Below are 23,345 nucleotides of genomic sequence, written 5' to 3'. Positions count from 1 at the left end.
GTTGGAGGGAATGGGTTTCAACATGAGATTACATGACCAAATGAAGAGAAATATATAGTGATTTGTCAGAAACCTTAGTTACATGTTGGTTTGTAATAGTAGCTGAATGAATATTTTTATATTCAGTGACAGGAAAAAAATATAAAAAAACACCAACAACAGCGCTACTTTAAGATATCATGCAATGCTTTGACACTTCTGTATGCTTATATTCAATTACAGTAACTAAGTTAATTAAAAGATCTGTTCTTTCAAACACATCAGTTATAGTAACATACTGTAGAAAACAATGCAGCTGTAAAACACTCATTTTATTAAACGGTTTACACAGTGCAGCAGTACAAAAGCTAAATCAAATGATTCATTAATATGTACAATATTTGGAATAGTTTATCTTCTCTCCGAGTTTTGTTCCTGCAAGATATTCCTCAAACTTGGCATCCACTTGTTTACTCTGTTCCTCAGTGAAAAGACTCTTCCAATCTCCAATTTCCCCTTGAAAAAAATAAATTGATTTTAATGCATTATTTCTACTAGTACTTTAGATATCACAAGGTAAAATTTCCCCAAGGTATTATTGGGATTCAGTGGCATGGTCAGTACATGGAATTAAACATTATGTAAGTGAATAAACATACCATTACTTCCTAATATGCCAGATTACTGGTAAATCTATTTTCCAGAGAAAGCTGTACTCTTACAATTGGCCAGTATGCCTCTATATAAACAGGGCTGTGGAGTCTAAGCCAAACCTCCAACTCAGACTCCTCAATTTCCCCGACTCCACAGCACGGCCTCATTACTGAGCGTGTACATAAAGTGCAGCACAGATTCATCTCAACTAAAAGCCAGATCCTTAGATCAGGAATAGAACAGACACTTCTAATTTCCCCAAATTCTTATGAAAACATTTACATCACAACCTGCATTGTACTACTGTACCCAATTTATTATAGATTTTAGGAGTCCGTCCATTTTATACCGGCTCCAACTTTGACTCCACCAAAATGGACACAGACTATGACTCCACAGTTACAAAAAATATCTGCTCTAGTATTTTGTGAAACTATTACTTTTGACACATCTCAAGTTAAAGTGAGAAGAGGTAAAAATGCAGAATTCAGGGTCACAAGTGATTTGTTTAGCCAGACACTTTCACGTACATAAGACTATACGACTGGGCGGCAAGTCATAGACTTGTTCCAGCCAAAATATTTATAGATCTAGCCCTCTCCACCACTTTTGGGTGAGTGGTATGTATGCATGCATGTATATACACACACACACACACACACACATATATATATATCCCTTTAGAAACATGTATGTGAAAAACAATGCATATATAAGAAGATGTGTGTATATGTGCAATATCTTACACACAGCTTCCTTTTTTTTATATTAATAGATTTTAGTAATTCACTGAAGGACATAAAAAAAGAGAATGTAGTTAATTCAAGAAACAAAAGATAAATTCACTGCACATTTTTTTTTTTTTATTTTACAGTAAGCAGGACCACTTCCACCATTTGAGTTGCCCATGTCTGCCTTGGATAAAAACAAACAAAAACACCCCACCACACACAAAGTTTTTTTGTATACAGTTGAATTGAAAACTGCTGTCAACTATGCTATTCAATACACTTAGGACTCATTCAGACATCCGTTTTTTGTATACAAGTGCTATCTGTGGTTTTCAGAGATAGACCATCACAGGTATGAATGCTATGGGCCATTCACATGTTTGAGATTTTCTGTGAACTGCTTGGTAAGTGAAAATCAAGGAGATATGTCCAATTTTGATCCAAGGGTAAGATCAAAATTGGAATGCAAGTTTATATTACAGTAAATAGTTTTTTTATGAATATTAAAAAAAACAAAAAACAATCGGCTGCATTCAGATGGCATTTGAGTGTGGTCCGATTTTTACTGATTGTCAAAAAGGTGAAGGTGGAGAAACTTTTGTTTTTTTCCATGTACAAGTAAAACGGATGACACTAGAACCACACTTTCATCAAGATAATCAGTCCCTTTCTCTTGTACATGAGAACAACAAATGTCTGAATGAGGCCTTAGGCCTACGGGACCAAATGGAAAACGGTCCATTAAAGTTTATTGGCACATTAGTGTAGAAGTTAACAGTTTGTGAGATGTACTGTTGAATGCTAATTACAATTGGTGTGCACTTAGCCTATGGATGAAGAAACATGGGAGGTACAGCTTAAAATACTTACCTTTTCGGAAAAAAACCTTTCCCATGTTCCCATGTGTTTTATCAGATTTTTCTTTCATGGACTTAAAAGTAGATTTTTCCTGAACTTTCTGGAATTGCTCATCAGTCAAATTTATCCCAAAGAATTCAGAAATTTTTTTTAATTCCGCAAGGAGATCCTTAAAAACATAATTGCAAAGAGTTTAAAAGAAAGGAACAGATAAAAAAAAAAAAACTTACTAAACATATTCCTTTAAGGCTGTGTGCCCACGTAGCGTTTTTCAAGCGTTTTTGATGCGGAATTTCCGCAGCGGAAACGCTTGTAAAACGCTTGGTAACCCGCACCCCATGGTCCCCAATGGGATTCCGCATGTTCTATGCACATGCTGCGGATTTTTCCGCAGCGTTTATGCTGCGTACAAAAATCCGCAGCATGTCAATTAATTTTGCGTTTCCGCAAGCAGAATTGCCTTTGTCCAATGCATAAAAAACGCAAGGCAATTCCGCATGTGGAAAACGCGTGATAAACGCGTGCGGAATTCCGCATGCGTTTTTCCGGGAGAGGACTTGCAGAAATGAAGCAGAAATTTTCTGCTTCATAAATGCAACGTGGGCACATAGCCTAAAGGCAGGGTCAGGTAAAGCATCTTTTTTGCAATTGATTCTTGAAGGGTTTATAATTGCAATTCATAAACCCTTCACCCATCACTATAGCCATGTGATTTAAGTAACAAAATCTACTGAAGAACCACTTATTCCCAGTAGCAACACAAAATGTAATACCAAGTGACATGAGAGAGGCAGAGAAACTGCACCAAAGTAAAAAATAGTTCACACTTTACAGTTTTAGAGCAAGTTTTTTATTCTATTTTTAGTCAAAGGATTACCAAGTCTCATGGAGACACAAAAGCCATTGTATGGAAAGTTAGAGGGGCTGTCCGGTCCAAATCGATAAGTCTGCAGTGACTCTAAGTGACTGCAGACTTATAAATCCCTCCAGTGCTAGCACTGTACGCTGCAGGGATTCACTGGTTTCAGACCCGGGACCGGAGGATATGTATGAGGTATACATAATCCCAGCCAGTGGGTGTCGCCTCGCTCTATACACTGATATTGAGTGAGGCTGCGCCTTATCTAGAGACGTGGCCTGCCAGTGGGCGTAGCCAATTAGAGGGCGCAGCCTCGCGCCATACAAGTGTACGGAGAGCGAGGCCATGCCCACTGGCCAAGAGTATGTAAGACTCATATATGTCCTCCGGTCCCAGGTCTGAAACCAGCAAATCATCGCAGCACACAGTGCCTGCGCTGGGGGACATTCATAAGTCTGCAGTCACACAGAGTGACTGCAGACTTGTTTATCTGGACTGGACAACCCCTTTAAAATAAATTCCAGTGCTACTTTGAGTGCTATGTACAGAACATTGCTTTTAAGGAAGAACACCTCTATGGATATGGTATTCATTGAAGCAAGACACTTTTCTGTAAGCCTGTATGGAATCCAAAAAAAGAATACTTTGTATAATTCCAATGTTATATGGAAGCATGCAGTGTATGGAAAAAGCAGGTGCCTCATTTTGGATCCAAATAAAAGTGAGCCGCAATGTGTCCCATATACAGGAGGTCTATAGGATCCATTCCCTTTTGGATTATTATGCAGTTTTCCCATGCAAGCCATTTTCCTAAAAAATTATAAGCTGGATCTCAAAATAGAATTACATTTCCTGCTGCTGAGGGTGTGTGTGCTGCTCAGCCATTATGACTTTGAGCAGCGTTATGGTCATATATGGTCCTGCTAGCTGGCCAACGAGAAGAGCTGGTCAGAGGAGAGTTCAGAAGCTCATGGTGTCCTTAAAATCCCCATATAACTCGGCTTATTACCAGTTATGGCATACTCCTAGCTGATGTGCTCATATGTTTGTAGGATACAAAAGCAGAGGGAACCATGACTTTGGGAGGGGTAACCCTATAACTTCTGCAGCTTTGTTTGTATAGCTGTGTAGACTATAAGCAAGAGTGATTCTGCTTTAAGAGGAAGGAGCACACCCTGCTGGTGTTTTACTGTGAGCAGGGTGGGGCTTCGAGCCAGATGAGACAAAGTTACATCCTTTTTAGCTCTCCATCTGTCTCTCACCAGAAGAACTGGAGGAAACATGTCTGCAGTGTCAGAGAGTATAATTCTGGGGTTATCACCTCACATTACAGCGGATATGACCACACTCACCTCAGATCTCATATACTAGTGTAGAATCAGGAACCAATATTACCTCAGATATTCATGCAGCCCGCCATGTTTTTTCATGTGTCTGCTAGAAGCACCCACCTTACACACTGCAGATGCAGCTCCTGTGTGACCTCACTGCTTACATAGCTGATATATTACACACTGCTGTATTATACGGAGTCTTCATGAGGTCTGGGTTGCTTGTGACTGTATCGTAAGGGGAACAAGGACTGTGAGCAGATATCTGCCATCGATAAGTAATAGTGGGAGGACAGAGCATGGACACATACAATGTCTGCCATTACTATGCTACCTATGGTGGAGCTTGGCAGTCACGTGTACTAGAGACACTGGTGAGGGGGGAGGTCAAGGGATGTTCCATGTATGATGAGAGGCGGCACTTCAGGTCAGTAAAGTGAATACTGACCCTGCTGTGTGCCGATAGTCCCCCTTCCCATTTCAGGAGTCTGGTGATCTGTATTGGACCTCCATCTCTGAGCTATATACAAAAGACCTAAAGTTAAAGATGACACATTTCCTTTTTTTTGCCTAAAATAGTTTTTTTTTCCCCATTTTAAAAATTCCCAAAAAGGAAAATGGGCTGATACAAAAGTTTTGAGCACCCTTGGAGATTTGTGTGCTTAGATAACTTTGACGAAGGTTTTAGACCTTAATTAGCGCCTGTTAGAGTTATGGCTTGTTCACCATCATTGTTAGGAAAGGCCACGTGATGCCAATTTCCCAGCTTTATAAAAGCCCAGCCTCCTCTAACCTTGTGCCAAAAACAGCAGCCATGTGTTCATCTAAGTTGATGCCTAACATTCTGAAAATGAAAATGGCAGAGGCCCACAAAGCAGGAAAAGGCTATAAGATGATATCAAAGTGTTTTCAAGTTGCCCTTTCCTCGGTTCGAAATATAATTAAGAAATGGAAGTTAACAGGCACAGTGGAGGTCAAGATAAAGGTCTGGAAGACCAAGCAAAATTCAGTAAGAGCTACTCATAGGACTGCTAGAGGCAAATCAGAACCCCAGTTTGACTGTAAAAGACCTTCAGAAAGATTTAGTAGACTCTGGAGTTGTGGTACATTGTTCTACTGTTCACCTGCACAAATATGGCCTTCATGGAAGAGTCATCAGAAGAAAACCTCTCCTGCGTCCACTCCATAAAATTCAGCATCAGAAGTATGCAAAAGAACATCTAAACAAGCCTAATGCATTTTGTAAACAAGTCCTTTGGACCAATGAGGTTAAATAGAACCCTTTGGCCACAATGATCAAAAGGTATGTTTGGAGAAAAATGGGCACATAATTTCAGGAAAAGAACATCTCGCCAGCCATTAAGCATGGGGGTGGATCAATCATGCTTTGGGGTTGTGATGCAGCTAATGGCATGGGGAACATTTCACAGGTATAGGGAAGAATGGATTTAATGAAATTTCAACAAAATTCTTGATGCAAACATAACACCATCTATAAAAAAAGCTGAAGTTGAAAAGAGGATGGCTTCTACAAATGGATAATGATCCTAGACACAAGTCAAAATCCACAATAGACAACCTCAAAAGGCACAAGCTGAAGGTTTTACAATGTCCCTCACAGTCCCCTGATCTGAACATCATTGAAAATTTGTTGTTAGACCTCAAAATAGCAGTGCATGCAAGACAACCAAGGAATCTCACAGAACTGGAAGAATTTTCCTAGGAAGAATAGATGAAAATCCCTCAAGCAAGAATTAAAAGACTCTTGGCTGGCTACAAAAAACATTTATAAGCAGGGATACTTTCAAAATAGGGTGCTACTAAGTACTAACCATGCATAGTGCCCATACTTTTGCATTGGCCCATTTTCCTTTTTGTAATTTTTAAAATGTAAAATATGAAGATATATATTTTTTGCCTAAAATACAAAGTAAATATGTCATCTTTAACTTTAGCCCTTTACGAGATCATTTCATCTTCAACTTGCTTAACTGTTCACAATAACAGTAATTTTGAGCAGGGGTACTCAAACTTTTACATGCCACTGTATAAACATACGTGATGTGTACTACATACATACATGTATACAGTTACTGTCTGTCCAGGTTATTCTCCTCACTATACATGTCTGATCTGGGTACAGGCTCCATCTTTGTGTTACATACTGATCATGTATACATATCTTGTCTATCCTGGTTATCACTCCTTACGATGTATATGTGAACTCCATCTCTCCATCTCATGTGGAGGCGTAAACATCTCAGGTATGGCCCCCTGGTCTGCAGAGACATTTACCTTTTAACATGGACTTATAAGATATAAAGTCATGAAAATCATATTTTGCATGTCTACAGAATAAATTGGCTCCCCCAAGCCAGAACCAGCAGCTGGAGGGGAGAAGAAAAGAAGTCGGCATGTTTTTCAATACGAATAGCTTCAAGGACCCTCTTTTCATGTGACTTGAGAATTCTGAGGTATGGATATTGACCCAACGCCTCCTTCTTTCAAGGTTGTAATCGAGATAATGCAGTAATCTAGTGCATTAAAATGAACACCAATGTAACTAATCTGGGTGCCCTTGAGTCAGTGGGAGCAGCTAAGTGTAAATGTCATCAAGTGCCAGAAAAATAATTGACGAAGGAGTGGCAGAGATATTAATAATGCCTTCGTAGACTTTCATTTAATAGGTCAAAATGTTATAAATGTTAATTTAACCCCTCCCCACCAGCCCGTTTTCACCTCCCTGACCATGGAATTTTTTTAAATTCTGACCAGTGTCACTTTATGAGGCTGTAACTCTGGAACACTTCAGCAGATCCCAGTAATTCTGAGATGGTTTTTTTTCATGACATGTTGTACTTCAGGTTAGTGGTAAATTCTGGTCAATAAGATTTGTGTTTGTGAAAATATGAAAAATTTGACAAAAAAAAAAAAAAAAAAAACTGAAATTTTTCAATTTTCAAGCTTTGAATTTTTATGCCATTAAACCAGATGCTATTAAAACCATTTTGTGTGATATAACTAACATTTACTACATGTCTACTTTGCATCATTTTTGAAACGCACACATATATACATACAAAATATTCATTCATTCTACCTCTGAGAGCCGCAGGAACGTTTCTTCTACTGGTTTATATAAACATGGCATAAACCAGTGCAGGATTTCACAAAATAAACAATGTCTTTCTGGCATAACGGCAAAACAAAAGATAACTTCATGCACAGCTCATGATATAATAAACTTCAGCTCGCACTGGAGTTCCAGAATGGAGACTTCTATGCCTCCAACACGCAGAGAAAAAAAATAAAATAAAAAACTCAGTGGTCAGACATTTAACTTGCCGAACCACACCCTTAGGGTGAAGATATGGTGAGTGGCCGTCCCGCTGATCTCTTACAACCACTCACAAAAAATCCAACCCTATCATGGCCAATAAACACCTCTCAGCACATAACATGCTGGAGAGAAAACGTTTGGGTTTTCACATCACGGAAGATAGCAATCTTTGTGATACATATCTCCCCTCACTTACATTGCCAGTGACCCTGTCACACATATATTATATTATGTATTTAGAATGGTTAAAGGTTTATCAGCAATTTTCCAACAAAATTCACAAAACCAATTTTTTTCTAAAGATAAAAGGCTTCTTGTATGCAGAGTTTTTCCATAGAATGTAGAACTGCTTGAGGGTATATTATTGTTAGGCATGGTTATTGGCGGTTGAGTGCATTTAAGGTTTCAAATGGCCTCTTTTGTGGTGGTTTAGGAGTCAGGTGGAAGTTGCAGATCAGTTAAGATGGTAAATAAAATTTTAACTAGTAGAGTATGTGAAACCTCTTTGTGGTGAACAAGCTCGGCTTTGATGGCCAGCCTGGAAGATGTCATAATGATAACATCAATTGGAGGGAGGGGGGGCATGGTGGTTAAGAACAGGAGTGAGGATAACAAGGTCATTGGTGCCCTGAAACTTTACTGGCTCTGCTTGAATGGCAAACCAGTGCATGCCGCCTCTTTATGGCTGTCTGGCCTGGTGCTGTATGTCAGTCTGCTGGGGATATCACAGTACTTGTGAATCCCTATGTACTCGCACATGACCTGACTCCTACTGTGATGGTTTTAATCCTGGGATTTAAATATAGCTCTGACAATTTAGACAGACAAAATAAAGTGTTTTGTGTATTTATTCCATTGTCTAGGTTTACTGCAGTTTTGGTTGTTTTAAAGGTGGAGTGAGGGTCCGTCTCATATCCAAAATTCATGGTTATTACAACTCTTGTTTCATGCCTGAATGACCCTTTGAGAGAGAAGTCAAGCTGTCCATGGGTGAATCCAGACTATTGGTATTGCTTAATCTTCTGAACTTGAAATTGATCCCCCTTGATTATGCTCTTCACTTCAATTTTCTTCTTTTCTCAAGCTCGCTGTCTCCAACTCCGCACAATCCCCCTTCCGCCTCAACTCATTCTGCTGATCAACAACTAGAGTGACTAGTGCAAAGTCTGTCCATGGATGCCTTTTTGAGTTGATGGATTCCAGATGGCAATGTTTTGCAGAGCAATGATCGTACAAAACGAGCTTTTCACAAACAAGACCTTATTTCTAAAATTAAACTTTGTATGAAACACTACTTACTGCTTTCATTTCTTCAAATGTAAGTACAAGTAAATTTCCATCATCAATATGTTTTTCCCAGCCGAGCGTATAATCAAAGTATGACCCATAAATTACTAAGACAAAGAGAAAACAATTAGTCAACATTTGTCATCTCTTAAAAGACAATTTGTCAGCAGGTTTTTGCTATGTAATCTGAGAGCAGCACAAATTGGGCAAGAGACCCCGATTCCAACGATGTATCACTTACTGGATTGCTTGGCTTAGTTTTGATAAATCTACAACAGATAAAACAGGGATTCTAACAGTAATTATATTGCTAAACTGTGTATAAGCCCATCCACACTCCTGATTGGCAACTCCCTGTATACACTGAATGGTCAGCAAGCTGCTGATCAGTGGTGGGTTTCGGGATTACACAGATTAGTCTGCATGCGAGACCTAGTCAGGCAGTGATAATCTTTTGCTGATAAAACACTTATTGTATTGAATTTACAACACAACCCAGTAAGTAACACATCCTTGGAATCAGGCTCACTTGCCCTATATTATGTCAGATTAAATAGCAAAACCTTCTGACAATTTATTAAATGGAATCTATATCACCAGGCCGCATTGTGAGTAGAGGTTACAATACATTTAAAGAAGCACTCCTATCAAACTTTTTTTATCCTCCTAATATATTGCACTCATCATATTATATAGTAGTGTGTACTTACAATTGCTCATTTTGCCTTTCTACCCAGTTAATTCTTCTCTTTTCCATTAGGTCTATGACATCACGTAATTAAAACAGACTAGCTGAATCCTACTAAGCTCTATGTAGACACTGGAAGTCTTTTCTTTGCAGGAGTCATCGTTAGAACTACAATTCTCTGTCACTGCAAAGTCCCTGGTGGATGGGAGGAGCGGAACAAGGTCAGGAGTTTAAGAGCAGTGAAGCTGGACTGCTAGGGACTTTGCAATGATGTAGAACTGTACAATATATTAAGAGGATAAAAAAAAAAACTTGGATGGGAGTGCTTCTTTAATGTTTACCATTTAAGAGCGGTGAGGGCTTAATTTTTGTGGGGCGAAACAACGTCTTTATTGATACCATTTTGGGATAGATATCACATTTTGATCGCTTCTCGCATCACTTTTTTGCAGTGTTGTGTCAACTTAAAAAAAAAAAAAGACAACCACGCAATTTGAGTTTTTTTAATTTTTTTTTTTCCATTTATGGTGTTTACCGATCAGATCAATTAATTTTAGATTTTGCTAGATCAAACTTTTTTGGGCATGGTGATATTAAAAGTGTAATTTTTGCAATAACGTTATAATCTCCCCCATTTTTGATAGGCCCTTTAGACAATTTGAACCTGCAATTGTCTGATCGCTTGTACTAAGCCACAGCACTGCTGTATAAAGCAAAAATCACAGACTCCTTTGAAGTCCAGCCACAGGCTGGGTTTCAGTTGAGCTCGGTGATGACCGGCATGAAGGTCTTTAACAACCTCTTGGCTGTCATAGTAACCCATCGGTGCCCCGCAATCATTTCGTCGGTCAGCCGCGCTGTTAATGCCATTGACAGATTGACAGTGGCATTTAACAGTTAAAGACATTGTTTCAACAGTCATTCTGTGCAAACAAAGTACAGTCACTCAGTGCACCATGGTTGGGCGAATCATTTAACTACACACTTTCCCACCTGCTTGTTTTCCTTCTCTCTCCACCCCCAGCTTCTTTGATTGACAGCTCTGGCTTCATAGAGTCAGAAAAGGGCGGAGAGAGATTAAAACCAAGCAGATGGGAATGTGTATTTAAATGAATGGTGCATCTTGGCAGGGATACGTGCCTGTGTTCGGTTTGAACAGACATTCTGTGCTGACAGGTTCCTTTTAACAAGCTAACAGTTGTGGGAATTGCTCCGCTCCACCCACAGCTGTTAGAGGCAGATCCTGGTTGTGTGTCACTGCCATTATCTGTCCGGTATGGTGAGCCCGCTCCATACACAAGCTCCCAATGTGTGCCGCACATGTATGGTGGATGTCGATAAAGAGTTAAGAAATATAATGTGTATAATGAGCAAAACAAGATATTTGAGAGGCACTTTATAATAAGTGTGGCACTAGGGAAAGCCTTTATCAAGTGGAAAAAGTACTAATGGTTACATACTTTGGTGACCACTGATCTAGACCAATAACCAAAACATGATGGATAAAGAAGTGCAAAGTGATTCTTACTACCCTGGTGCAGCGTCCACTTCGGTACCTTGTGACAGACAGACCATGGCAATGAAAACAACTGGTAAGTCACTCAAATGGTAGCATCCTTGGTGCCTCATTGATACCTAGACCCTTGGCTTGGTCAAAAGGGCCTCACGCAATATGATGATGTGCATCACAGGCCTAATAATCATAAGAGGCGCCCAGGATGCATTGCAGTGCTGACTGTGGAGGTTTGCACTGCCCTAGGGTACTGAAGAGGAAGCTGAACATGGCTATTACTAGATTTTTTCCTCGTGTCCAATGATGGGATTGGTTCATCGTTCATGTTCAACACTTGCTTATGAGAAGACTAGAGATGAGAGAATTGATTGGATGCATTGATTGTTAGGTACTTATAAAGGAACATTTCAATAGTAATAAAAAACATGTCTTGTTCAAGTTACCATTTCCAGTTATATAATCGTCAAAAAACGAGTCCCAAGAGCGCATTGTGGGAAGCACGGGATTGTTGTTTAAGAAGTGGAAATAAGAGACAGCTGTATCTTTTGGATTTCGGAGAATTAACAAGATCTGTAATAAAAAAAAAAATGTTTTGTGTCATTGCTTGTAGAAAAAAAACCATGTAATTTTATGGATGGCTCGTCTATCAACTTATGTTTATAAAAAGTTATAAAAATGTTCAGGATTAGAAAATGGTGGTTGCTTTCTACTGAAACTGTGCCACCCCTGACCATGGATTGTGTATCTTACTGCAGCTCAGCTCCATGCTAATTACTTTTCAATTACTGGTATTTAAATTATTAGCTTCACTAAATATGTGCATATTAGAGATAGGGAGATATCTATATAATATATTATATATCCCTATCACACATATTGGTTCATGACCCTGTATATGAAAATATTGCCGAGAAAGCCTCTACTCAGACTCTCATGGCCCTGGGACCGGACGCTATGCAGAGATCTTAATTCTGGTCAGCTTATTGCTTAAGTCACCAATATAAAGAACTCATTATCTGGAATACAAGCAGCCATTTATACAGACACTCTATGGAATTATCCAATATATGGAACAAGTTTTCTGGTGCTGAATCACTCCTACTATGAAATACGAAAGAGGAGGTTCCTTTAAGTAACTTGTGTAAGCCCAAGCCATTCTACATACCGTATAGAATTTCATGCTTTGTCACTTAATAAAGCCTATGTTATCTTGAATAAATTTGTGTCCATTTAAAAGTCTATACAGAAAAAAAGACAAAAGTCAACATGAGCAGAGATGCAGCTGCTATACTGAGATATTGAACGATATGGACACCTTTAGGGGTATTTAAAAAAATAAATAAAATAAATAAATAAATAAATAAATAAATAAATAAATGAATGGGGGTGGGGTGAGGGCAAAACATTTTCTTCCTATGGGGCCCTGTGATTTCTAAGTATCTCCCTGACCTATACTGTAGCCTACAGAAAGGCAATTGGAAGTAAACAGGTTCGGCAGCTTTGGCTTTTTTTGGTGCCTGCCTCGCTGACCTTTATCCAAGGTCCATCACTGTAATACAAGAGATGGGGACAGCATTTCAAATAAACAGCACATCAAAGTTTCAGATTCTGTGAACCTTGGAGAAAGACTTTAGAAAGGCTCACAGAAGCTGAAAATGTTGCAGAACTAAATAAAAACTTGCTACATAAGGCTTATTATGTTTGACATGCTTTCTCAGTCTTGTGTTTCATGCATTTGTATACCGGTGTAAAAATTTGCCTTTATAAATTTCATAAGAATTCATGAGAAAACATAACATAAAATATGCAGTCATATGGAGCTGTGCTCCCATAAGAGTAAGGCATAAATAAGTCAAGGTTATCAAAAATATATACCCCACTCTCAATCCAAGGTGGGGTATATAAGGTGAAGAGACATAGATAAAGAATCCAAAATGCTGTGATGTGCACTAACATTCACATCTATTTATCCTTATTATCCGGGCTCCTGATGAACCACCTTTGGGGAAACGTTTTGGAGGTATTACATATGGGATAAGTAACCCCCATTATCTTTTATTACCACTTACAAAGCACTTTAAAAATTCAGTATGGGATAAGTAATCACCTATTTACATTTCACTATATAAATCAATATATGCTAAGCACATACACTTTATTCATCTGTCTATTATCATTTTTGTGTATGGGTATTAAACTGATTGTCTCATAATCAGCTAGAATATCCAGTTAGTGTTTAACAGAAATCACCACCGTATAGTGTGGATTATCATATATTTAGCAATGATATATTGACTTGCTAAGACAGTTTACTAATGTATATGGTGCGCCCCTTGGGCCATGGGGTACTCAGTAGAAGGGCCGGTCGGTGCTGGGGATGTCACGATGGCAGTGACCCAGTCCGTGACCCAGGGTGGTCAATTAAAGGGAAAGTAAAAGGGGAAATAAAGTTTTTAAAGATAATGTGCGTGACGCCACCTGTGGTATGCGGCTATATGAGGCCGCCACTGCGGTGCAGATCCTCTGGAGCTGATGGTGACGCAGCAGAGTTGGTTCAGCTCTCCACAGGCAGAGCTAAGCTCCAGGGCAGTATATGTAGAATTGTGTGATAGTCTCAGGGTTCTGTTTCAAGTGCAGAGAGCATCATGAAGGCCAAGGAACACACCAGGCAGGTCCGAGATACTGTTGTGGCGAAGTTTAAAGCCGGATTTGGATACAAAAAGTTTTCCCAAGTTTTAAACCTCTCAAGGAGCACTGTGCAAGCGATCATAATGAAATGGAAGGAGTATAAGACCATTGCAAATCTACCAAGACCCGTCCGTCCCTCTAAACTTTCATCTCGAACAAACAGAAGACTGATCATAGATGCAGCCAAAAGGCCCATGATCACTCTGGATGAACTGCAGAGATATACAGCTGAGGTGGGAGAGTCTGTCCATAGGAAAACAATCAGTCGTACACTGCACAAATCTGGCCTTTATGGAAGAGTGGCAAGAAGAAAGCCATTTCTCAAAGATATCCATAAAAAGTCTCGTTTGAAGTTTACCACAAGCCACCTGGGAGACACACCACACATGTGGAATAAGGTGCTCTGGTCAGATGAAACCAAAATCGAACTTTTTGGCCATAATGCAAAACGATATGTTTGGTGTAAAAGAAAGACAGCTCATCACCCTCAAAACACCATCCCCACTGTCAAACATGGTGGTGGCAGCATCATGGTTTGGGCCTGCTTTTCTTCAGCAGGGACAGGGAAGATGGTTAAAATTGATGGGAAGATGGACGGAGCCAAATACAGGACCATTCTGGAAGAAAACCTGTTGGAGTCTGCAAAAGACCTGAGACTTATCTTCCAACAAGAAAATGATCCCAAACATAAAGCAAAATCTACAATGCAATGGTTCAAAACTAAACGTATCCAGGTGTTAGAATGGCCAAGTCAAAGTCCAGACCTGAATCCAATCGAGAATCTGTGGAAAGAGCTGAAAACTGCTGTTCACAACCTCACTGAGCTCGAGCTGTTTTGCAAGGAAGAATGGGCAAGAATTTCAGCCTCTCGATGTGCAAAACTGATAGAGACATACCCCAAGCGACTTGCAGCTGTAATCGCAGCAAAAGGTGGTGCTACAAAGTATTAACTCAAGGGGGCCGAATAATATTGCCGCCCCACTTTTCAGTTTTTAATTTGTTAAAAAACTTTAAAATATCCAATAAATTTTGTTCCACTTCACGATTGTTTCCCACTTGTTGCTGATTCTTTCCAAAAAAAAATTAGAATTTTATATCTTTATGTTTGAAGCCAGAAAGGCTAGAAGGTAGAAAAGTTCAAGGGGGCCAAATACTTTCACAATGCACTGTAGATATATAAAATGTAGAATTTAACACGATTGCATTAGCAAAGCTTTATTTTTAAACAGTTAAGTATGATATTTCCGAAAAAAAAATAGCTATGAATAATCAGCTACTGTACCTTTGTCTTTTTCAAGAAAGATTTTGGTAGATTATCATAAGTAAGATGCGAGGCAAATAGTCTTGGAGAAGGTTGGTGCTTCAGGTCCTTAAGAGCAAAATAAAATGAGGAATACATTAGTGAAAGTCTAAGCAGCATTGTTCAAATGGTAATGAAGGGTGGAAACTTAATGCCAAGAATATAATAATAAAAAAAAAAAATAAAAGGCCTTTTACACTGGGCAAAGATTGCTCAAATGGTGGTTCATAACGATTGCTCCCAATCATTGCCCTGCCCTGTATAAACCTGATCAGCGAGTCAGTGAATGATCAGTGATTGTATCCTTTAGGCCTGATATGTATGAATCATGTGTGTATTCTGTATTTTTCATGGGTAGAACACGTTGCAATTATAGCATATGGGTCTGTTCACATGTCTGGATTTTTTTTTTTTCCTTTTTCTCTTCTTTCTCTCTCTTCGCAAAAAAAATTAAGTCAAGACGAAATCTGATTTTGATTAAAGTCACGGATCAAAATTTTGTTATGAATTGGAGAAGCTTTGCAATTTTTATTTATTTTCATACAAGAAAAATCACTGATTGTCCGTTTTACAGTCTTTTTTTTACAGACAAGAAAAATATATATTACACGTCAATATTTCGGCTGCAATTTCTAATTTAGAAAATAACGAACAATCACCTTCTGTTGCATGGAAACCAACGATTGTTAAAAAAAAAGCAGAGGTTTATCCTATAAAATGTTAGGATTTGTGCAAAACCACCATTGCACATATTGGATTTTTTTGGCTGATCGCAGGTATGGCCCATCTCATCTACAAAAAATATAATTTTCAATATGGCTGATGTGGTCTGAGATATTTTTTTTTTCTGCCAAGGAATGACAAGCCAAAAATAGACAAATGTGTATGGGGACCTTTAGATATAAAGGAAAGCTTAATAATGCTTTTAAGAAAATCACTGGTGTCCACCAACAAACATCCATTTGAGAAGTGCTACAAGCTCTTGTCTTGGTGGAAATGACAACTGGTAGGACAGTTTTTCATTTATCGCTCAAATATTATATATTTGAAGTTAATGTAATATTATATGCAGTACTAGGTTTAAAAGACAATTTTATAGGGAGCCTTAGATATGTAAATGTAACAAACCTCATATTTTTCTGGTTTTCCAAACTCAAACATAGCTTGGTCTATTGTAGGTTCTTTGTTCTGTAGCTCAAATAGCATTTGGTGAAGTATCTCTATTGTCCAGTTTGTTCCTAAAACAAATGTAAACATTCTGTTGGTACTTTTATGTCAATGTACAAGAGAAAGTTACTATATAAATTAAAACATGAAGTGAATAAAGCATTTCTCTTTGTGTGTGTTTTTTTTTTTTTTTTTTTAACTAGAACAATATTTAATACAGGAATATTTTTTTGGAAGTTCTAGAAGCCACTATGTTTTACTGTCCCAGAAGTTTAATTAAACAGTTGTCCCTTAAATACCACGAGTTACAATATATGTTGACAGAATAGATGGTTAATGTATGATCACTGGGGATAAGCTGCAAAGACCCCCTACCAATCCCAAGAAAAAAAAAAGGACTAAAGGAGTTGTATATAACCTTTACCAAATTTTCCCTATAAGGCTGTGCGCCCGCGATAACTTTTTTGTGAGTTTTTGATGCTGCATATTTTCAGGCCGTCAAAAATGCAGCGTCTTACAGTTTCAGCAAAGTGGATGGGATTTATAGAAATGTCAAGCCCACTGCTTTTTTTCTTCGGCGTGAACTGATAAGCGGTGCATGTCTGAAATCCGCAACATGTCAATTCTTCTTGCAGGTACGCCGAGTTTTATTTACAGATTTGCATTAAATGCGGAAAATCCACATGTAAAATGCACATGCGTTTAGTGTATTTTTGTGACGTAAATGCATCAAAAACACAAGTCATCCGCACATGACCATCAATAAAGTTTTGGCAAAGCAAAATACCAGGAAGTATCAAAAACAATCAGCTTTGTTTATCTCCTTCAAGACATCCGCCATACAAATATAGCGCTGCGATTAAAAGCGGGTGTCAGCAATACATGACAGCTGACCCTTTGCATTAACGCCCACGATCGGTGCTAATGCTGACCACAGTCGTTTAAGCCCTTTGATGCTGATAACAAAAGTGACATTAATCATAATAGCAGAGTGACAAGGTAAAAAAAAAAGGATATAGATATATATATATATTTATTACACACACACACTTATGTAAAAACCAAAATAGAGGGACACTTATTTGGTATAGCCGCGTCCTGAATGACCCGATCCGATCTATAAAACTGTCTCACTAGAACCCCTTAAGTGAACACTGGGAGAAGGAAAAAAAACAAACAAAAAAAAAAAAACACTATAGCTCTTGGAATATGCAAAAAAATAAATAATAGGATATACCGTAAATGTGGTAGCGCTGTAATCGTACTGGCCCAAAGAACAAAGTTGTCTTATCACTTTTACCACACTGAACGGCATAAAAAATAAATCAAACAATTCCTGAATTGTTGTTTTTTTGTTCATTCTGCCTCTCAAAAATTGGAATAGAAAAAAAAAAAAAAAAAAAAAAAAAAAAATGTTCTGACTGAAAATGGTACCAATAAAAAAGTCAACTCGTCCCTCAGAAAACAAGGCCTAACATGACTGTCAGCAGAAATACAGAAAAATTATAGCTCTCAAAATATGGTGATGAAAACCTTTGTTCCACAAAAATAAATTATCTTTTACTGTGTGATAGCAGCCAAAACACAAAAAAAAAAAATATAAATCTGTAAATGCACCAACCCAGTAGTCTGGTATCGCACCGACAAGGAGAATAAAGTCACCTAATCACTTATACCACAGAGTGAACAGCAAAAAAATAAATAAAACCAATTCTTCACCTGCTGTTGATTTGTTCATTCTGCCTCCCAAAGGTTGCAGTAAGGCTCGGCTCACGTTCACCCTGCTGCGCTCTACACTACTTACACCACAGTTTCCGTGTAAATCTCTGAAAAATGTGATTCAGATGGAACCCTAATTGAAGATTCCCTACAAGGAGGCAGATTAAGGCAGTCTGGATGCCATCTGGCCCATGATCAGGCTTTGTCCGTTTTTTTAAGCGTGCATAAAAGCATGGTGAACCACTGTTTTGTACAACACTAAAAAGAATGACACCACTGAAAAGAGGCCACATGGAGTCCATAGTAACTCTGCTGCCTCATTATAGTGAATAGATCCCTCACGGGTTTCATCTCAATCACGTCAATTGGAGATTTAGATGGAAACCCCAATGCAAGTGCTCAGCGTAGAGAGCAGGATAAAATGTGATCCAAAATGTTTTGTAGAATATTCCCAATAAAAGCTTCAACTCAATCAGCAAAAAAGCAAGTCCCCACTCAGGTCCATCATCTGTCAATGGAAATATAGGGGGCTTCCAAGTTAAGGAAAAGTGCTTTAGCAAAAAAAATCCAGTGAGATTCTGCTCTTCTGGCACTTAGACTCTCTGTATATGGAGTCTGCAAACTATTCTACGATAATCTGTTCTCCAAGAGTCAAATAGCTCTCCTTCCCTTCAGAGTCTCGCCATGTGGCTAGGCAGTACTTAACAGCCACGTATGGGGTATTGATTGACACGTTCAGCAAAAATTGCGTGTGACAAATTTTGGTGCCATTTTTAAGCATTTCCCCGTGTGAAAATGTAAAATCTAGGGCTAAAATAAAATTTGTGTGGTAAAGATGCAAATGGTCTCTTCAGAGAGAGGAAGAGGACTAGAACTCTAGTGCCAACTACAGAAATTAGCAATCCTAAAAGTCAATAGTGACCCTTTAACGAGCCTTATCACATGACTTAGGATAAAAAGCCAAGACACTGTTTCGGGGTACTGCCCCTCATCAGTGCAAATGTATTTTTTCTTCACTGCCCAATGGTATAAAATTCTGTGACACACCTGTCTTGTCAATATGATCACTGCACCCCTAGATGAATTCTTTGACAGGTGTAGTTTGTAAAATGAGGTCATATGGGGAAGGGGGGGGGGGGGGGTTGGGTTCAGCTGTTCTAGCACCTCATGTCCTCTACCAATGTAACATGGCACCCTCAAACCATTCTAGCAAGCTGTGCACTATAATATGGCGCTCCTTCCCTTCTGAGCTTTGCACTGTGTCTCAAAAGTAGTTTTCAACCACATATGAGGTATCTGCGTGCTCAGGACAAATTGCATGGTCCATTTACTCTGGTTAACCTTGTGAAAATGAAAAATATGGGGTTTAAGCAACGTTTTTGTGTGAAAAATTTTTATTTTTCATTTTCACGGCTCAACATTATGAAATTCTGTGAAGCACCTGTAGGTTCAAGGTGCTCACTATACCTCTAGATAAATTCCTTGAGGGGTCTAGTTTCCTAAACTTGGTCACTTGTGCGGTGTTTCTACAGTTTAGGCACATCAGGGGCTCTGCAAACATAACATGGAGTCCGCTATCTATTACTGGAAATTTTGGGCTCCCAAACTCAAATCACACTTCTTTCCTTCTGAGCTCTTTTTTGCTTCCAAAGAGTAGTTTTCCACCACTTATGGGGTATCAGTGTACTCAGGAGAAAATTAACTGTACAATTTGTTGTGCAATTTCTCCTGTTACTCTTGTAAAAATGCTAAATTTGGGGCTAAATTAACATTTTTGTGGGAAAAATTAAAATGTTAATTTTTTTCTTCCACATTGCTTTAATTCATGTGAAACACCTAAAGGGTTAATAAAGTTCCTGAATATGATTTTGAGCACTTTGAGGGGGTGCAGATTTTAAAATGGTGTCACGTTTGGATATTTTCTGTCATACAGGCCCCTAAAAGTCACTTCAAACGTGATGTGGTCCCTATAAAAACTTGGTTTTGTAAATTTTTGTTTGAAAATGAGAAATTACTAATAAAGTTTTAACTCTAACTTCCTAACAAAAAATAAATAAAAATTAATGGTTCAAAAATGATGCTGATGCAAAAGTAGATATTGGAAATGCCATTTGTAAATTATTTCGTACAGCATGACTAGTTTAAGGCTATAAAAAAAAAAATTGAAAGCTTGAAAATTGCGAAATTTTCAAAAACGCAAAAAAATTTGGCCTAAATTTACCACTAATAAAGTATAATATGTCAGGAAGGTGAGAACAGGCTTCTGGGCAAAGGGTTTAAAAAACATAACATACCAACAAGAGACAAAAAACGTAGCGTTTAAAGCGCACGTAAAAAACACACAAGTTATCTAATTTACTTAAAGGGAATCTGTCACCCCCTGGGATTTATATGACCTACTAATGAGGGCATACAGGTGATAGAAATTTAAATCTATTCCTACCTGTATGCCTCATATTAGTGGTCTTGCTTTGTGAAATTTTAATGTTTTATCTTTATGGTAATGATCGCTTGAGCGCCCCAGGCCCGTAAGGAATCCCTGCCTCCTGTGTTAATTATAATGGCTTCCCCCTCCCCTGGACATCACAGTGCCCTGTGATGTGCAATTGCGGTGGCCAAATCCCACACTTCACTCTTTACACAAGGCACACTTCTTCCTCACGTCTTGGGGCATTGTATGGCAGGGATCTTGTCCGCCGGCGAGAACTGACTTGCGCTCCAGTGACCTCCAGCGTGCACAACACTAAGGTTATCTCCCCACTTCCTCCCTGTATGCCATCGCTAGGAACCATGTGTATACACATGGTTCCTAAGATAAAACATTATATTTCACAAAACAAGACCACTAATATGAGGCATACAGGTAGGAATAGATTTACATTTCTATCACCTGTATGCCCATATTAGTAGGTCATAAGTCTCAGGGGGTGACAGATTCCCTTTAACACTCATTGTGGGAGCGAAGCCTTGAATTAGATTTACAGCAAATCTATATGCTGCAAGCCAAATGTACTCCAAAGCCTCCAACTGCCCTGAAAAGATGTGTATGACATGATTCGGTTTTCTTCACTATAGTACCGTTACATTACCTGTACAGTTTCTTCAGAACTTTATAGCTTTCTCCATCTATGGCTAAGCTATGACATCCTATCACTATCCAGATTCACCACAAAATAGCTGCTGTTCTTCCTGTTTTTATTAAAGGGGTTGTCCGCTACTAGGACAACCCCTTCTTAAACTAAATGATCGGCCCCGATAAAATAAAGCCTATACTCACCTCCCATGCTGGCTTCACTACAGCAGCGTAGGCACTCGCGGTCCCGTGGCTGTGATGCGGTGCAACGACACATGATGCCCGATGCCCAATCAGTGCTGGAGTCACTGTCCCCTTCTTCGAACAAACTGAAAATGAAGAGGAAGTCCAGGATCAGCTGTAGCCCTGGCTTCCTCTTCATGTTCAGTTCGTACGAAGGCAGGGACAGTGATGCCAGCACTGATTGGGCGTTAGGGCATCGCGTGTCATTCCACCACATCACAGCCCCGGGACCGCAAGTGCTGACACTGCTGGAACGGAGCCGGCAAGGGGCCAGAGTATAGGTTTTTTATTTTATCGGGGACGAACATTTAGTTTAAGAAAGGGTGGTCCTAGTAGTGTACAACCCCTTTAAGGCTATAAAAGTCTCTCCTGGTTGGTAGGCCATAGCATCTGACGTGATGCCAGAAAGCACAGTGGCAACATCTAAAGCCATGTGTTCCTTCTCTAGCTGATGCAATGGATTTATATTCCATGAACATTATGACAAACATTTTGAGCATGGGCAGGAAAAAAAAAACAAAACAAACAGAGGCAATAAATATTAAAACTTTAATATATGTTCAGACCAAATCACCCATGGAATATAATTGATTATGGATTTGCCTATTCTTTTATGTTAAGCCATAAATAAATTAGTTCTTCAGATCTGAAATGTACTACTGCATCTCAATAGCTAGTTAATCTGTAAAACAAATTAGGAATAATTTTGCCTACCACTGCTTTGGATGTTATGGTACCCAATGTGCACCAAAACAACCTCGTAGATGGCAAGGGTTAACACGGAGCTAATGTTCAAAAGGACCTATATTTTGTATGAACACTATGGTAAAGATGTATGACATTTTACGACAGGGTAACAGTAGCATATGCCGTCGAATGCCACAATCTACTGCAGATTTTATACAGAAAAAAAATGTCATCCAGTGGATAAGATTCTGCCAATTCTTTATTTTATGACTTGTAAAATCCAAACAGAGAATCAGCACTCATTTAAACCAGGGTTGTGGAGTCGGAGTCAGTCCATTTTGGTTGAGTCAGAATAAAATGGACCAACTCCTAAAATATATAATAAATAGGGTTCAGTAGTTCAATGCTGTAAATATTTTCATAAGAATTTGGAAAGTTATGAAATGTCTGTTTATTCCTGATCTAAGGATTTAAGCTTTTAGTTGAGATGAATCTGTGCTGCACTTTATGTACACGCTCAGTAGTGAGGCCGGGCTGTGCAGTCAAATCCGCTGGCAGTAACGTCATCATCCACCGCACGTCGCCACTTCCGGCACCGAGATAATACGCGCCCCCACGTGGAACACCAGGACTTTCTGGAGTCCGGTGCTGCACTCCACTGCTGGAGAGAAGAGGAAGAGGAGATGGGCCGGAGAGCTACGGGAGGCCTCCGGCCCGAAAATCCCCCAGACCTTGCCCGAAGGTGCGGATTTTAGGAGAACGTCCCGAGTCTATAAAGGAGATGGGAGCAGCATTCCGGGAGGAGAGGTAGGCCCGCTCGGTCCCCAGCTTATTCTTTTTTTCCCCCAGTGTTTGTCGCCGAAACCGCACACCGTGGATGACCTCTACAACCCTGATAGGGACAGGAAAAACACTGGAGGGAGGATGTGGGAGGGGCTATTTAACCTCTTCGTGTTTCCTGTCCCTATTAGGATGGGGTTACATCCTCCAGTGTGCTGTCGTGAGGGGTTATTCAAGAAAAAACAAAACACAGAAACATAATATGCAGATACCCTGAATAAACAACAATAGTGCATGAAAATATTTCTTTAGGGTTTTTTTTTTTCAGTTAGTGTGCACAAGTACATATAAAATAGGTGTGGCCTGGCTTTTCCTTGAGCTGGAAATTCTATTCATTCAACTTTGTCCCCATGTCTCTGTGTGTACTAGCCGGGCTCAGTCTCTCTCA

At 39.1% G+C, this 23,345-nt stretch overlaps 1 protein-coding gene across 1 annotated transcript in view; it reads right to left on the bottom strand.

The window, feature by feature from the left end:
• Nucleotides 1–293: 293 nt before the first annotated feature.
• Nucleotides 294–23,345, bottom strand: part of LOC141257756 (sulfotransferase 6B1-like) — a 36,486-nt gene continuing 13,434 nt past the window's right edge. Inside the window, exons 2-7 of the mRNA XM_073672686.1 lie at nucleotides 16,357–16,466; nucleotides 15,211–15,297; nucleotides 11,684–11,810; nucleotides 9,052–9,146; nucleotides 2,235–2,391; nucleotides 294–495 (exon numbers count right to left, since the gene is read on the bottom strand). Coding sequence (XP_073528787.1) covers nucleotides 365–495; nucleotides 2,235–2,391; nucleotides 9,052–9,146; nucleotides 11,684–11,810; nucleotides 15,211–15,297; nucleotides 16,357–16,466 — 707 coding nt within the window. The 3' untranslated portion in view covers nucleotides 294–364. The remainder of the gene's footprint in view (nucleotides 496–2,234; nucleotides 2,392–9,051; nucleotides 9,147–11,683; nucleotides 11,811–15,210; nucleotides 15,298–16,356; nucleotides 16,467–23,345) is intronic.

This window comes from Phyllobates terribilis, unplaced genomic scaffold (assembly GCF_046119375.1).
Source record: "Phyllobates terribilis strain yellow unplaced genomic scaffold, ASM4611937v1 Scaffold_3__8_contigs__length_932513732, whole genome shotgun sequence".
NCBI classification, from domain to species: Eukaryota; Metazoa; Chordata; class Amphibia; order Anura; family Dendrobatidae; genus Phyllobates; species Phyllobates terribilis.
This window is presented reverse-complemented; position numbering and strand designations above follow the sequence as displayed.